The sequence below is a fragment of the Scyliorhinus canicula genome, chromosome 6, assembly GCF_902713615.1.
Source record: "Scyliorhinus canicula chromosome 6, sScyCan1.1, whole genome shotgun sequence".
Lineage (NCBI taxonomy): Eukaryota > Metazoa > Chordata > Chondrichthyes > Carcharhiniformes > Scyliorhinidae > Scyliorhinus > Scyliorhinus canicula.
Genome location: NC_052151.1, coordinates 218395946 through 218413521, shown reverse-complemented (window position 1 = coordinate 218413521; position 17576 = coordinate 218395946). Strand labels below are relative to the sequence as shown.

The following is a 17576-nucleotide window of genomic DNA, read 5'->3' as shown; positions in this document are numbered from 1 at the left end:
GAGGAGGTTACAGAGATAGGGAAGGTTGTAGGGGCTGGACAAGGTTACAGAGATTGGGAGGGTTGTGGGGAGTGGAGGGGTTTCAGGGATAGGGAGGGTTGTGGGGTGTGGAGGGGGTTACAGAGAAAGGGAGGGTTGTAGGGAGTGGAGGAGGTTACAGAGATAGGGAGGGGTGTAGAGGCTGGAGGAGGTTACAGAGATTGGGAGGGTTGTGGGGAGTGGAGGAGGTTACAGAGATAGGGAGGGATGTAGGGAGTGGAGGAGGTTACAGAGATAGGGAAGGTTGTAGGGAGTGGACGTGTTTCAGGGACAGGGAGGGTTGTGGGGAGTGGATGGGGTTACAGAGATAGGGAGGGTTGTAGAGGCTGGAGGAGGTTACAGAGATAGGGAGGGTTGTGGGGAGTGGAGGGGGTTTCAGGGATGGCTGCGGAGGTGGGTGAGGGCTGAGATGGGGAGTGGGGTGCTGGGGATTGGGGACAGTAACGTGCTGTGGGGAGTTGGCTGCGCTCTGTGCTTACAGCATCTCTCTGAATCAGCCTCAGTGACAGTGTCGAGGGGTGTCAGGGTGGCCTCCGGGGAAGGGGCCGTCTCCGTGGTGACGACTGGCGTTGGCAGGTCGGCGGCGGTCGGTATACCTGCTGAAGAAGCGAGGTAGACGTGAATTAGTATGTATAACCTTTAGCCCCTGTACAGCACACACACACACACGGTAAGAGAGAATAACGCTAGGGGGGGGGGGGGGGGGTTGGCGGAGATGATGGCGCAGGCAGTGATCACACTAATCCCGAAAAAGGGGATGGACCGGGTGGAATGTGGGTTGGAGAGGTCCATGTCACTGTTGAAGACGGATGTGAAAGTATTGGCTAAGTTGTTGGCGGGGAGGATGGAGGAGTGGGCCATTGGGGGGGTGGCAGACGATCCAACAGGCTTCGTGAAGGGGTTCTCGAGTAATATGAAACGGCTGTTGAATGTGGTGATGAATCCGTCGGGGGCTCTGGTACCAGACAGGATATATCATTGGGGATATGTACAAGAGGCTGGGAGGAGCTGGGAGGCGAGCGGGTGGTGAAGATGGGTGGGGAAATCAATTGGGGGAGTATGGAGTGAGGCACTGCGAAGGTTAAACGGGACCTCCTCCTGTGCAAGGGTGAGCCTGATACAGTTTAATGTGGTGCACAGGGTGTATATGACTCGGGCGAGAATGAGTGGGTCCCTTCAGGGGGTAGTAGATGAGTGTGAGAGGTGTGGGCGGGGGGGCCAGCGAATAACACGCTCACGGTTTGGGCTGTGAAAAATTGGGAAGATTCTGGGCGGAAGTGTTCATGGTCTTAGCCAGGATAGTGGAGGAGGAGGTGGACCCGGACCCTTTGGTGGCGATATTTGAGGTTTCAGAGAAGCCGGAGCTCATGGAGAGGAGGAAGGCCGATATCTTGGCTGTCGCCTCTCTGATTGCTCGGCGGCGAATTTTGCTGGAGTGGCAGTCAACATCGCCACTGGGGGTATCGGCTTGGTTGGGTGCCCTGTACCACTTCCTGCGGTCAGAGAAGATAAGATGTGAGTTAAGGGTTTGAGAAAAGGTGGAGCACTCCCTCAGTACTGACCCTCTGACAGTGCAGCACTCCCTCAGTACTGATACTGTGACAGTGCAGCGCTCCCTCAGTACTGACCCTCTGACAGTGCAGCTCTCCCTCAGTACTGACCCTCTGACAGTGCAGCGCTCCCTCAGTACTGACCCTCTGACAGTGCAGCACTCCCTCAGTACTGACCCTCTGACAGTGCAGTGCTCCCTCAGTACTGACCCTCTGACAGTGCAGCTCTCCCTCAGTACTGACCCTCTGACAGTGCAGCGCTCCCTCAGTACTGACCCTCTGACAGCGCGGCACTCCCTCAGTACTGACCCTCTGACAGTGCAGCACTCCCTCAGTACTGACCCTCTGACAGTGCGTCACTCCCTCAGTACTGACCCTCTGACAGCACGGCACTCCCTCAGTACTGACCCTCTGACAGTGCAGCACTCCCTCAGTACTGACCCTCTGACAGTGCAGCACTCCCTCAGTACTGACCCACTGACAGTGCGGCACTCCATCAGTACTGACCCTCTGACAGTGCAGCACTCCCTCAGTATTGACCCTCTGACAGTGCGGCACTCCCTCAGCACTGACCCTCGGACAGTGCAGCACTCCCTCAGTACTGACCCTCTGACACTACAGCACTCCCTCAGTACTGATCCTCTGACACTGCAGCACTCCCTCAGTATTGACCCTCTGACAGTGCGGCACTCCCTCAGCACTGACCCTCGGACAGTGCAGCACTCCTTCAGTACTGACCCTCTGACACTGCAGCACTCCCTCAGTACTGACCCTCTGACAGTGCAGCACTCCCTCAGTACTGACCCTCTGACACTGCAGCACTCCCTCAGTACTGACCCTCTGACAGTGCGGCACTCCCTCAGTACTGACCCTCTGACAGTGCAGCACTCCCTCAGTACTGACCCTCTGACACTGCAGCACTCCCTCAGTACTGACCCTCTGACAGTGCAGCACTCCCTCAGTACTGATCCTCTGACACTGCAGCACTCCCTCAGTACTGACCCTCTGACAGTGCAGCGCTCCCTCAGTACTGACCGTCTGACAGTGCAGTACTCCCTCAGTACTGACCATCGGACAGTGCAGCACTCCCTCAGTACTGACCCTGTGACATTGCAGCACTCCCTCAGTACTGACCCTCTGACAGTGCAGCACTTCCTCAGTACTGACCCTCTGACAGTGCAGAACTCCCTCAGTACTGACCCTCTGACAGTGCGGCACTCCCTCAGTACTGACCCTCTGACAGTGCAGCACTCCCTCAGTACTGACCCTCTGACATTGCAGCAACTCCCTCAGCACTGACCCTCTGACAGTGCGGCACTCCCTCAGTACTGACTCTCTGACAGTGCAGCACTCCCTCAGTACTGACCCTCTGACAGTGCAGCACTCCCTCAGTACTGACCCTCTGACAGCGCAGCACTCCCTCAGTACTGACAGTGCGGCGCTCCCTCTGAACTGACCCTCTGACAGTGCAGCACTCCCTCAGCACTGACCCTCTGACAGTGCAGCACTCCCTTAGTACTGACTCTCTGACAGTGCGGCACTCCCTCAGTATTGACCCTCTGACAGTGCAGCTCTCCCTCAGTACTGACCCTCTGACAGTGCAGCACTCCCTCAGTACTGACCCTCTGACAGTGCGGCACTCCCTCAGTACTGACTCTCTGACAGTGCGGCACTCCCTCAGTACTGACCCACTGACAGTGCAGCACTCACTCAGTACTGACCCTCTGACAGTGCAGCACTCCCTCAGTACTCACCCTCTGACAGTGCAGCACTCCCTCAGTACTGACCCTCTGACAGTGCAGCGCTCCCTCAGTACTGACCCTCTGACAGTGCGGCACTCCCTCAGTACTGACCCTCTGACAGTGCAGCACTCCCTCAGTACGGACCCTCTGACAGTGCAACACTCCCTCAGTCCTGACCCTCTGACAGTGCAGCGCTCCCTCAGTACTGACCCTCTGACAGTGCAGCACTCCCTCAGTACTGACCCTCTGACAGTGCAGCGCTCCCTCAGTACTGACCCTCTGACAGTGTAGCACCCTCAGTACAGACCCTCTGACAGTGCGGCACTCCCTCAGTACTGGCCCTCTGACAGTGCAGCGCTCCCTCAGTACAGACCCCCTGACAGTGCAGCACTCCCTCAATACTGACCCTCTGACAGTGCAGCACTCCCTCAGTATTGACCCTCTGACAGTGCAGCACTCCCTCAGTACTGAGCCTCTGACATTGCAGCACTCCCTCAATACTGACCCTCTGACAGTGCAGCACTCCCTCAGTATTGACCCTCTGACAGTGCAGCACTCCCTCAGTACTGAGCCTCTGACAGTGCAGCACTCCCTCAGTACTGACCGTCTGACAGTGCGGCGCTCCCTCAGTACTGACCCTCTGGCAGTGCAGCACTCCCTCAGTGTTGACCGTCTGACAGTGCGGCGCTCCCTCAGTACTGACCCTCTGACAGTGCAGCACTCCCTCAGTACTGAGACTCTGACAGTGCGGCACTCCCTCAGCACTGACCCTCTGACAGTGCAGCACTCCCTCAGACTGACCCTCTGACAGTGCGGCACTCCCTCAGCCGTGTGCACATCTCAACCTCTACCTTTGAGCTCGAGTCCCTGTAGTTGGGATTTGAATACACAACTATGTGACAGCGGGGCGAGAGAGAGCGGGAAGAGACAGCTGCTTGCTGGAGGATGTGGGACAGAACGTGGCTGACAAACGCGATGGGCCTGGCCGCCCTCTGATGGGCTGGGTGAGTGAGGCGGATTTCGTCCCAGGCGAGGAATCCCGCTGGGGTGTTCCCAGCCCTCTTAACCTTCACAGTCCACCCCGTTGATGTCCAGGTAAGTCTTTCCTTCCAAAGCCTCAATCACCAGGCCGACCGCCTGCGGGGTCATGGAGGGAGCACTCCACCTTTGGGCCCTCCTGATCAGGCTGTTCAGTGACCTCCGACAGTTGTACCTCATTCGGTGCACCAGCATGTCGGCTCCCATGGCCTGCGGACAGAAGGGTGTCAGAGTTAACACGGAATTGCCTCAGTCCACCGACACACAGAGAGAAGGGTGGTCCATTCACACAGCGCCCGACAACACCTCACTGCGTGGCAAACCCAGATGGTCTTTGAAAAAGAGGCCCTTTTGGTGAGCTGAAAAGGCCAATAAGACATCTTGAAGCATCCCTCGCACAACGAGAGGTTCAAAGGCCCAAACAACTGCTTCATTTTGTCAAACTAATTCAGCATTAAATGTTGAGGCAGATTCCCCACAGGGACTGTGCACAGTGACTCCCAGTGTGATACAGAGACAGGAACTGTGCACAGTGACTCCCAGTGTGATACAGAGACAGGAACTGTGCACAGTGACTCCCAGTGTGATACAGAGACAGGAACTGTGCACAGTGACTCCCAGTGTGATAGAGAGACCGGAACTGTGCACAGTGACCCCCAGTGTGATACAGAGACCGGGACTGTGCAGAGTGACTCCCAGTGTGATACAGAGACAGGAACTGTGCACAGTGACTCCCAGTGTGATACAGGGACAGGAACTTTGCACAGTGACTCCCAGTGTGATACAGAGACAGGAACTGTGCACAGTGACTCCCAGTGTGATACAGAGACAGGAACTGTGCACAGTAACTCCCAGTGTGATACAGAGACAGGAACTGTGCACAGTGACTCCCAGTGTGATACGGAGACAGGAACTGTACCCAGTAACTCCCAGTGTGATACAGAGACAGGAACTGTGCACAGTGTCTCCCAGTGTGATACAGAGACAGGAACTGTACCCAGTAACTCCCAGTGTGATACAGAGACCGGGACTGTGCACAGTCACTCCCAGTGTGATACAGAGACCGGAACTGTGCACAGTGACTCCCAGTGCGATACAGAGACCGGGAACTGTGCACAGTGACTCCCAGTGCGATACAGAGACAGGAACTGTGCACAGTGACTCCCAGTGTGATACAGAGACAGGAACTGTGCAGAGTGACTCCCAGTGTGATATAGAGACAGGAACTGTGCACAGTGACTCCCAGTGTGATACAGAGACAGGAACTGTGCACAGTGACTCCCAGTGAAATACAGAGACAGGAACTGTGCACAGTGACTCCCAGTGTGATACAGAGACAGGAACTGTGCACAGTGACTCCCAGTGTGATACAGAGACCGGAACTGTGCACAGTGACTCCCAGTGTGATACAGAGACAGGAACTGTGCACAGTGACTCCCAGTGTGATACAGAGACAGGAACTGTGCACAGTGACTCCCAGTCTGATACAGAGACAGGAACTGTGCACAGTGACTCCCAGTGTGATACAGAGACAGGAACTGTGCACAGTGACTCCCAGTTTGATCAGAGACAGGAACTGTGCACAATGACTCCCGGTGTGATCAGAGACAGGAACTGTGCACAGTGACTCCCAGCGTGATACAGAGACCGGAACTGTGCACAGTGACTCCCAGTGTGATACAGAGACCGGAACTGTGCACAGTGACTCCCAGTGTGATACAGAGACAGGAACTGTGCACAGTGACTCACAGTGTGATCAGAGACAGGAACTGTGCACAGTGACTCCCAGTGTGATACAGAGACAGGAACTGTGCACAGTGACTCCCAGTGTGATACAGAGACCGGAACTGTGCACAGTGACTCCCAGTGTGATACAGAGACAGGAACTGTGCACAGTGACTCCCAGTGTGATACAGAGACAGGAACTGTGCACAGTGACTCCCAGTGTGATACAGAGACAGGAACTGTGCACAGTGACTCCCAGTGTGATACAGAGACAGGAACTGTGCACAGTGACTCCCTGTGTGATACAGAGACCGGAACTGTGCACAGTGATTCCCAATATGGCCTTATCCAAGTTGCAGGACTGAATAACCTGTTTCCTTTGTAATTCTTTCTCTCTTGGTGTGACGCTGTGTTTTCCCCCGCCAGTTATCTCCCTCGAGTATGGACCATTCAGCTCAGCTTACCTGTATCGCGAGGGTGGTGTTGACGATGTCTCCAAACGATCCGTCTGGTTTAAGGCGCTGCAGCAGTCCCTTCACAGAAAACTCCATGGCCACAAAGAGTTTGGTCTGCAGGTTCCTGTACAGGGCGACGCTGCGATGGAGGCATGTCAGGGCCAAGATGGAATAGCTGTTAGTTTCTGTAAGAGAGTCAAGGTGTGGAGACATGAATGGCTATGCCTATTACTGAATCGCTCCCTCCCCGTGATCTCCCCCTCCCCACCTTACTGTTCACAGTAATCCTCACGGACATTAATGTCACATCCAGTTGTTTTTGACAGATGTTTTCTACCCAGTAATCGGAGCCAAGGGCAGAAACAGATATCATCGAACATAAGGTCGTAAGGTCAGGGAGGTCAGACTCAAGGAGCATCTGAAGGAGAGAGAGATAGAAACTGAGAGAAAGAGAGAGACAGACAGGGAGAAACAGAGGCAGAGAACAATGGAGATACAGAGAGCGAGACAGTGACAGAGAGAGACAGTGACAGAGAGACAGTGACAGAGAGAGACAGTGACAGACAGACAGTGACAGAGAGAGACAGTGACAGAGAGAGACAGTGACAGAGAGAGACAGTGAGAGAGAGACAGTGACAGAGAGAGACAGTGACAGAGAGACAGTGACAGAGAGAGACAGTGACAGAGAGACAGTGACAGAGAGAGACAGTGACAGAGAGACAGTGACAGAGAGACAGTGACAGAGAGAGACAGTGACAGAGAGACAGTGACAGAGAGAGACAGTGACAGAGAGACAGTGACAGAGAGAGACAGTGACAGAGAGAGACAGTGACAGAGAGACAGTGACAGAGAGAGACAGTGACAGAGAGACAGTGACAGAGAGACAGTGACAGAGAGACAGTGACAGAGAGAGACAGTGACAGAGAGACAGTGACAGAGAGACAGTGACAGAGAGAGACAGTGACAGAGAGAGACAGTGACAGAGAGAGACAGTGACAGAGAGACAGTGACAGAGAGACAGTGACAGAGAGACAGTGACAGAGAGAGACAGTGACAGAGACAGTGACAGAGAGAGAGACAGTGACAGAGAGACAGTGACAGAGAGAGACAGTGACAGAGAGACAGTGACAGAGAGACAGTGACAGAGAGACAGTGACAGAGAGAGACAGTGACAGAGAGAGAGACAGTGACAGAGAGACACAGTGACAGAGAGAGACAGTGACAGAGAGACAGTGACAGAGAGAGACAGTGACAGAGAGAGAGACAGTGACAGAGAGACAGTGACAGAGAGAGACAGTGACAGAGAGAGACAGTGACAGAGAGACAGTGACAGAGAGACAGTGACAGAGAGACAGTGACAGAGAGAGACAGTGACAGAGAGAGAGACAGTGACAGACAGACAGTGACAGAGAGACAGTGACAGAGAGACAGTGACAGAGAGAGACAGTGACAGAGAGAGAGACAGTGACAGAGAGACAGTGACAGAGAGAGACAGTGACAGACAGACAGTGACAGACAGACAGTGACAGAGAGACAGTGACAGAGAGAGACAGTGACAGAGAGACAGTGACAGAGAGACAGTGACAGAGAGACAGTGACAGAGAGACAGTGACAGAGAGACAGTGACAGAGAGAGACAGTGACAGAGAGACAGTGACAGAGAGACACAGTGACTGAGAGACAGTGACAGAGAGACAGTGACAGAGAGAGAGACAGTGACAGAGAGACACAGTGACAGAGAGAGACAGTGACAGAGAGAGACAGTGACAGAGAGACAGTGACAGAGAGACAGTGACAGAGAGAGACAGTGACAGAGAGACAGTGATAGAGAGAGGGATGGTAGCAGTGAAATGCAGAGAGAGAGATGGTGGGACGAAGAGGACTCCAGTACAGCTCACAGCACCGACCTCCTAAAACGTTAACACACGACCCTCGGGGGTCGGATGGGCAATCGTGCTCGTGCGGAATCGCGACGAAGAATTCCCTTCTGGAAATGCTGCCGCCGCCGAGCCTCGTTGTGTGAGAGGAGAAATCCGAGACTTATGTCGCACGGCAGGGCAGACATTTGCTCAGCCGGTGGTGTCAGAGTTGGAGGCTGCACACAGTGTGATGGAAATTGGCTTTCCTGGTTAGCTATCGATGATATAGGTAAAAGGTTTACATGAAAACTCATTGAGGGCAATTTACGAAATCATATTAACCATAAGAGTGAGGAATGCCGAATAGCTGGGAACAGTTGCTTGCGACTTGCTGGAGACTGAGGGAACAGTGATCCCCCATTGAAAGGCCCCATTATCTGCAAGAACGGGCAGTTCCATTTCTATCGTAATAACCAATCTCGGGTGATAAGTCCTGGCGAAGAAAGTGATTTACTCAAACGATGGTATGGGAAAGTTCGTACTAATATATTTAAATACATATCTCTCTTAAACTGACGGACAGACAGTTTGGTCATAATTGAATAAATTATAAATTAGTTAAAGCCAATCACAGCTGGAAAGAAGGTGAGACCTTAAGATAATTATATCCTTAAGAATCATGTGTTGGGATGAAAAAAATCCATTCCGGAATCAATCTATCTATTTCTGAAACCTACTTTCTCTGCTTGCTTTTGCGAAATTCGCCATCTTTCTTCTGTTTAAATCACTCAGTCATTTTATACCGCGTATTATGATTTGATGAAGTACCACGATTTGTCATTGAATGAAAACTCAACTACTGTATTCGGGAAAGACAATCAATCTGACCAAGTTTTGTCTACACATATAAAGTTTAACAGCGGTACAAGCTGACAAATAAAGTTCAACTGAACATTGTCAAAAAAGCACAGACTCAACCTCTTTTTGGGGACAAAGAAGAGATACCGGATATGCAGGGTTCCGAATAGACACAAAGGTCAATCGGGGCACAGAGTGAGGCTGTAAGTGTTCAGTGTTGGAGTGAATTCTGGGCGGGGTGTCTGAGCTGGAGGCTGCACAGAGTGAGGCTGCAGTGTTCAGTGTTGGAGTGAATTCTGGGCGGGGTGTGTGAGCTGGAGGCTGCACAGTGAGGCTGCAGTGTTCAGTGTTGGAGTGAATTCTGGGCGGGGTGTGTGAGCTGGAGGCTGCACAGAGTGAGGCTGCAGTGTTCAGTGTGGGAGTGAATTCTGGGCGGGGTGTCTGAGCTGGAGGCTGCACAGAGTGAGGCTGCACAGAGTGAGGCTGCAGTGTTCAGTGTGGGAGTGAATTCTGGGCGGGGTGTGTGAGCTGGAGGCTGCACAGAGTGAGGCTGCAGTGTTCAGTGTTGGAGTGAATTCTGGGGGTGGTGTGTGAGCTGGAGGCTGCACAGAGTGAGGCTGCAGTGTTCAGTGTTGGAGTGAATTCTGGGGGTGGTGTGTGAGCTGGAGGCTGCACAGAGTGAGGCTGCAGTGTTCAGTGTGGGAGTGAATTCTGGGCGGGGTGTCTGAGCTGGAGGCTGCACAGAGTGAGGCTGCACAGAGTGAGGCTGCAGTGTTCAGTGTGGGAGTGAATTCTGGGCGGGGTGTCTGAGCTGGAGGCTGCACAGAGTGAGGCTGCACAGAGTGAGGCTGCAGTGTTCAGTGTGGGAGTGAATTCTGGGGGTGGTGTGTGAGCTGGAGGCTGCACAGAGTGAGGCTGCAGTGTTCAGTGTGGGAGTGAATTCTGGGCGGGGTGTGTGAGCTGGAGGCTGCACAGAGTGAGGCTGCACAGAGTGAGGCAGCAGTGTTCAGTGTGGGAGTGAATTCTGGGCGGGGTGTCTGAGCTGGAGGCTGCACAGAGTGAGGCTGCAGTGTTCAGTGTGGGAGTGAATTCTGGGGGTGGTGTGTGAGCTGGAGGCTGCACAGAGTGAGGCTGCAGTGTTCAGTGTGGGAGTGAGTTCTGGGCGGGGTGTCGGAGCCTGAGGCTGCACAGAGTGAGGCTGCAGTGTTCAGTGTTGGAGTGAATTCTGGGCGGGGGGGGGGGGGTGTCTGAGCTGGAGGCTGCACAGAGTGAGGCTGCACAGTGAGGCTGCAGTGTTCAGTGGGAGTGAATTCTGGGGGTGGTGTGTGAGCTGGAGGCTGCACAGAGTGAGGCTGCAGTGTTCAGTGTGGGAGTGAATTCAGGGCGGGGTGTCTGAGCTGGAGACTGCACAGAGTGAGGCTGCAGTGTTCAGTGTGGGAGTGAATTCTGGGGGTGATGTCTGAGCTGGAGCCTGCACAGAGTGAGGCTGCACAGAGTGAGGCTGCAGAGAGAGAGCTGCAGTTTCAGTAACTCACCGAATGAGAAATGTCGTCGGTAGGGGTACTGGTAGTACAGAATCTCATCGACGAACATTTGCACCGTGTGCACTGGAATCTTTTTCTCTTCGAGGCACAGAGCCAGTGTTCCGAAGGAGATGTTCAGAAGCAGTTTGTTGGTTTCTGCAATGGAGGAGGGGACAAACCAAAGATTGTTGTGAAATTCTCCATCCAGCAAAGGCTGGAGTCTCTGCTCTCGCCACCTCCCAATGGGAATTCACATTGAGGCAACCCCCACACCACTGGGAAAAACCACAGTGCGTGCTGCGGGCAAAAGGGAGAATCCCACCCAACATGTCTGACTTACATCATCATTGGAGTCACTGTGCACAGTTCCTGTCTCTGTATCACACTGGGAGTCACCGTGCACAGTTCCTGTCTCTGTATCACACTGGGAGTCACTGTGCACAGTTCCTGTCTCTGTATCACACAGGGAGTCACTGTGCACAGTTCCTGTCTCTGTATCACACTGGGAGTCACTGTGCACAGTTCCTGTCTCTGTATCATTCTGGGAGTCATTGTGCACAGTTCCTGTCTCTATATCACACTGGGAGTCACTGTGCACAGTTCCTGTCTCTGTATCACACTGGGAGTCACTGTACACAGTTCCTGTCTCTGTATCACACTGGGAGTCACTGTGCACAGTTCCTGTCTCTGTATCACACTGGGAGTCACTGTGCACAGTTCCTGTCTCTGTATCACGCTGGGAGTCACTGTGCACAGTTCCTGTCTCTGTATCACACTGGGAGTCACTGTGCACAGTTCCTGTCTCTGTATCACACTGGGAGTTACTGTGCACAGTTCCTGTCTCTGTATCACACTGGGAGTCACTGTGCACAGTTCCTGTCTCCGTATCACACTGGGAGTCACTGTGCACAGTTCCTGTCTCTCTATCACACTGGGAGTTACTGTGCACAGTTCCTGTCTCTGTATCACACTGGGAGTCACTGTGCACAGTTCCTGTCTCTGTATCACACTGGGAGTCACTGTGCACAGTTCCTGTCTCTGTATCGCACAGGGAGTCACTGTGCACAGTTCCGGTCTCTGTATCACACTGGGAGTCACTGAGCACAGTTCCTGTCTCCGTATCACACTGGGAGTCACTGTGCACAGTTCCTGTCTCTGTATCTGTTTAAACTAATTCAGCAGGGGCATGGGAACCTGGATTGTAGTTTTGGGGTACGGGAGATTGAGAGTATAGAGGTCAGGAGCACAGATTTGACTTCGCAGGAGGGCGCCAATGTTCAGGTCGGTGGTTTGAAGTGTGTCTATTTCAATGCCAGGAGTATATGAAATAAGGTAGGGGAACTGGCAGCATGGGTTGGTACCTGGGACTTCGATGTTGTGGCCATTTCAGAGACATGGATAGAGCAGGGAGAGGAATGGTTGTTGCAGGTTCCGGGGTTTAGGTGTTTTAGTAAGCTCAGAGAAGGGGGCAAAAGAGGGGGAGGTGTGGCGCTGCTAGTCAAGGACAGTATTACGGTGGCGGAAAGGATGCTAGATGGGGACTCTTCTTCCGAGGTAGTATGGGCTGAGGTTAGAAACAGGAAAGGAGAGGTCACACTGCTGGGAGTTTTCTATAGGCCACCTAATAGTTCTAGAGATGTAGAGGAAAGGATGGCGAAGATGATTCTGGAAAAGAGCGAAAGTAACAGGGTAGTTGTTATGGGAGACTTTAACTTTCCTAATATTGACTGGAAAAGATATAGTTCGAGTACATTGGATGGGTCGTCCTTTGTACAATGTGTGCAGGAGGGTTTTCTGACACAATATGTTGACAGGCCAACAAGAGGTGAGGCCACTTTGGATTTGGTTTTGGGTAATGAACCAGGCCAGGTGTTAGATCTGGAGGTAGGTGAACACTTTGGAGACAGTGACCACAATTCGGTGACCTTTACATTAGTGATGGAAAGGGATAAGTATACCCGGCAGGGCAAGAGTCATAGCTGGGGAAGGGCAATTATGGTGCCATTAGACATGACTTAGGATGTGTAGGTTGGAGAAGTAGGCTGCAAGGGTTGGGCACACTGGATATGTGGAGCTTGTTCAAGGAACAGCTATTGCGTGTTCTTGATAAGTACGTACCAGTCAGGCAGGGAGGAAGGGGTCGAGCGAGGGAACCGTGGTTTACCAAAGAAGTGGAATCTCTTGTTAAGAGGAAAAAGGAGGCCGATGTGAAGATGAGGCGTGAAGTCTCAGTTGGGGCGCTTGATAGTTACAGGGAAGCGAGGAAGGATCTAAAGAGAGAGCTAAGACGAGCAAGGAGGGGACATGAGAAGTCTTTGGCAGGTAGGATCAAGGAAAACCCAAAAGCTTTCTATAGGTATGTCAGGAATAAAAGAATGACTAGGGTAAGAGTAGGGCCAGTCAAGGACAGTGGTGGGAAGTTGTGTGTGGAGGCTGAGGAGATAAGCGAGCCTTTGGCTTTGATTTTTAGGTCATCATTGGCTACAGGAATAGTGCCAGAGGACTGGAGGATAGCAAATGTGGTCCCTTTGTTCAAGAAGGGGAGTAGAGATAACCCCGGTAACTATAGGCCGGTGAGCCTAACATCTGTGGTGGGTAAAGTCTTGGAGAGGATTATAAAAGATACGATTTATAATCATCTAGATAGGAATAATATGATTAGGGATAGTCAGCATGGTTTTGTGAAGGGTAGGTCATGCCTCACAAACCTTATCGAGTTCTTTGAGAAGGTGACTGAACAGGTAGACGAGGGTAGAGCAGTTGATGTGGTGTATATGGATTTCAGTAAAGCGTTTGATAAGGTTTCCCACGGTCAGCTATTGCAGAAAATACGGAGGCTGGGGATTGAGGGTGATTTAGAGATGTGGATCAGAAATTGGCTAGTTGAAAGAAGACAGAGAGTGGTGGTTGATGGGAAATGTTCAGAATGGAGTTCAGTTACGAGTGGCGTACCACAAGGATCTGTTCTGGGGCCGTTGCTGTTTGTCATTTTTATAAATGACCTAGAGGAGGGCGCAAAAGGATGGGTAAGTAAATTTGCAGACGACACTAAAGTCGGTGGAGTTGTAGACAGTGCGGAAGGATGTTGCAGGTTACAGATGGACATAGATAAGCTGCAGAGCTGGGCTGAGAGGTGGCAAATGGAGTTTAATGTGGAGAAGTGTGAGGTGATTCACTTTGGAAAGAATAACAGGAATAAGGAATATTTGGCTAATGGTAAAATTCTTGGTAGTGTGGATGAGCAGAGGGATCTCGGTGTCCATGTACATAGATCCCTGAAAGTTGCCACCCAGGTTGATAGGGTTGTGAAGAAGGCCTATGGTGTGATGGCCTTTATTGGTAGAGGGATTGAGTTCCGGAGCCATGAGGTCATGTTGCAGTTGTACAAAACTCTAGTACGGCCGCATTTGGAGTCTTGCGTACAGTTCTGGTCGCCTCATTATAGGAAGGACGTGGAAGCTTTGGAACGGGTGCAGAGGAGATTTACCAGAATGTTGCCTGGTATGGAGGGAAAATCTTATGAGGAAAGGCTGATGGACTTGAGGTTGTTTTCGTTAGAGAGAAGAAGGTTAAGAGGTGACTTAATAGAGGCATACAAAATGATCAGAGGGTTAGATAGGGTGGACAGTGAGAGCCTTCTCCCGCGGATGGAGGTGGCTAGCACGAGGGGACATAGCCTTAAATTGAGGGGTAATAGATATAGGACAGAGGTCAGAGGTGGGTTTTTTACGCAAAGAGTGGTGAGGCCGTGGAATGCCCTACCTGCAACAGTGGTGAACTCGCCAACATTGAGGGCATTTAAAGGTTTATTGGATAAGCATATGGATGATAAGGGCATAGTGTAGGTTAGATGGCCTTTAGTTTTTTCCAAGTCGGTGCAACATTGAGGGCCGAAGGGCCTGTACTGCGCTGTATCGTTCTATGTTCTATGTATCACACTGGGAGTCACTGTGCACAGTTCCTGTCTCTGTATCACACTGGGAGTTACTGTGCACAGTTCCGGTCTCCGTATCACACTGGGAGTCACTGTGCACAGTTCCTGTCTCCGTATCACACTGGGAGTCACTGTGCACAGTTCCTGTCTCCGTATCACACATGGGAGTCACTGTGCACAGTTCCTGTCTCTGTATCACACTGGGAGTCACTGTGCACAGTTCCTGTCTCTGTATCACACTGGGAGTCACTGTGCACAGTTCCTGTCTCTGTATCACACTGGGAGTCACTGCGCACAGTTCCTGTCTCTGTATCACACTGGGAGTCACTGTGCACAGTTCCTGTCTCTGTATCACACTGGGAATCACTGTACACAGTTCCTGTCTCTGTATCACACTGGGAGTCACTGTGCAAAGTTCCTGTCTGTATCCCACTGGGAGTCACTGTGCACAGTTCCTGTCTCTGTATCACACTGGGAGTCACTGTGCACAGTTCCTGTCTCCGTATCACACTGGGAGTCACTGTGCACAGTTTCTGTCTCTGTATCACACTGGGAGTCACTGTGCACAGTTCCTGTCTCTGTATTACACTGGGAGTCACTGTGCACAGTTCCTGTCTCCGTATCACACTGGGCGTCACTGTGCACAGTTCCTGTCTCCGTATCACACTGGGAGTCACTGTGCACAGTTCCTGTCTCTGTATTACACTGGGAGTCACTGTGCACAGTTCCTGTCTCTGTATCACACTGGGAGTCACTGTGCACAGTTCCTGTCTCTGTATTACACTGGGAGTCACTGTGCACAGTTCCTGTCTCTGTATTACACTGGGAGTCACTGTGCACAGTTCCTGTCACTGTATCACACTGGGAGTCACTGTGCACAGTTCCTGTCTCTTTATCACACTGGGAGTCACTGTGCACAGTTCCTGTCTCCGTATCACACTGGGAGTCACTGTGCACAGTTCCTGTCTCTGTATCACACTGGGAGTAACTGTGCACAGTTCCTGTCTCTGTATCACACTGGGAGTCACTGTGCACAGTTCCTGTCTCCTGTATCACACTGGGAGTCACTGTGCACAGTTCCTGTCTCTGTATCACACTGGGAGTAACTGTGCACAGTTCCTGTCTCTGTATCACACTGGGAGTCACTGTGCACAGTTCCTGTCTCCGTATCACACTGGGAGTCACTGTGCACAGTTCCTGTCTCTGTATCACACTGGGAGTCACTGTGCACAGTTCCTGTCTCTGTATCACAGTGGGAGTCACTGTGCACAGTTCCTGTCTCTGTATCACACTGTGAGTCACTGTGCACAGTTCCGGTCTCTGTATCACACTGGGAGTCACTGTGCACAGTTCCGGTCTCTGTATCACACTGGGTGTCACTGTGCATAGTTCCTGTCTCTGTATCACACTGGGAGTCACTGTGCACAGTTCCTGTCTCTTTATCACACTGGGAGTCACTGTGCACAGTTCCTGTCTCCGTATCACACTGGGAGTCACTGTGCACAGTTCCTGTATCTGTATCACACTGGGAGTAACTGTGCACAGTTCCTGTCTCTGTATCACACTGGGAGTCACTGTGCACAGTTCCTGTCTCCGTATCACACTGGGAGTCACTGTGCACAGTTCCTGTCTCGGTATCACACTGGGAGTCACTGTGCACAGCTCCGGTCTCTGTATCACACTGGGAGTCACTGAGCACAGTTCCGGTCTCTGTATCACACTGGGAGTCACTGTGCACAGTTCCTGTCTCTGTATCACACTGGGAGTCACTGTGCACAGTTCCTGTCTCTGTATCACACTGGGAGTCACTGTGCATAGTTCCTGTCTCTATATCACACTGGGAGTCACTGTGCACAGGTCCTGTGTCTGTATCACACTGGGAGTCACTGTGCACAGTTCCTGTCTCTGTATCACACTGGGAGTCACTGTGCATAGTTCCTGTCTCTGTATCACACTGGGAGTCACTGTGCACAGTTCCTGTCTGTATCACACTGGGAGTCACTGTGCACAGTTCCTGTCTCTGTATCACACTAGGAGTCACTGTGCACAGTTCCTGTCTCTGTATCACACTGGGAGTCACTGTGCACAGTTCCTGTCTCTGTATCACACTGGGAGTCACTGTGCACAGTTCCTGTCTCCGTATCACACTGGGAGTCACTATGCACAGTTCCGGTCTCTGTATCACACTGGGAGTCACAGTGCACAGTTCCTGTCTCTGTATCACACTGGGAGTCACTGTGCACAGTTCCTGTCTCAGTATCACACTGGGAGTTACTGTGCACAGTTCCTGTCTCTGTATCACACTGGGAGTCACTGTGCACAGTTCCTGTCTCTGTATCACACTGGGAGTCACTGTGCACAGTTCCTGTCTCTGTATCACACTGGGAGTCACTGTGCACAGTTCCTGTCTCTGTATCACACTGAGAGGTTACTCTGCAAAAGGACCCTCCTGACTCTGGGGCACTTTCTGCCATAGAACCCGGCCTCACCTGCATCAAAGGAAGTGAGTATATATTCGTACGTCTCCGTGTTGTCGAAGGACAGGCTACCTGGAAAGAAAGATGGTGGAATTAATCTGGTTCACCTTTTACAAAGACTCTATTCCATCCGAGGCATTGGGCGATGACGGGAGGGTGAGTCTACGGCTGGGTGGGGGGTGTTGGGGGGAATGTTAAATGGTCCCACCCACCATCACACATATAATTAATTAGTTTCTGAACTGGTTTTGGGAAGGTTGCAGAGATAGGGAATGTTGTAGGGGAGTGGAGGGGGTTCCATAGAGATAGGGAGGGTTGTAGGGGCTGGAGGAGGTTACAGAGATAGGGAGGGTTGTAGGGGCTGGAGGAGGTTACAG

General features: G+C 52.1%; 1 protein-coding gene across 1 annotated transcript in view; it reads right to left on the bottom strand.

The window, feature by feature from the left end:
- LOC119968022 (cobalamin binding intrinsic factor-like) overlaps positions 1 to 17283 on the bottom strand; it is a 19160-nt gene extending 1877 nt beyond the window's left edge. The window contains exons 1-5 of the mRNA XM_038801125.1: positions 17212 to 17283; positions 10801 to 10944; positions 6559 to 6734; positions 4399 to 4579; positions 519 to 635 (exon numbers count right to left, since the gene is read on the bottom strand). Coding sequence (XP_038657053.1) covers positions 519 to 635; positions 4399 to 4579; positions 6559 to 6734; positions 10801 to 10858 — 532 coding nt within the window. The 5' untranslated portion in view covers positions 10859 to 10944; positions 17212 to 17283. The remainder of the gene's footprint in view (positions 1 to 518; positions 636 to 4398; positions 4580 to 6558; positions 6735 to 10800; positions 10945 to 17211) is intronic.
- Positions 17284 to 17576: the final 293 nt, after the last annotated feature.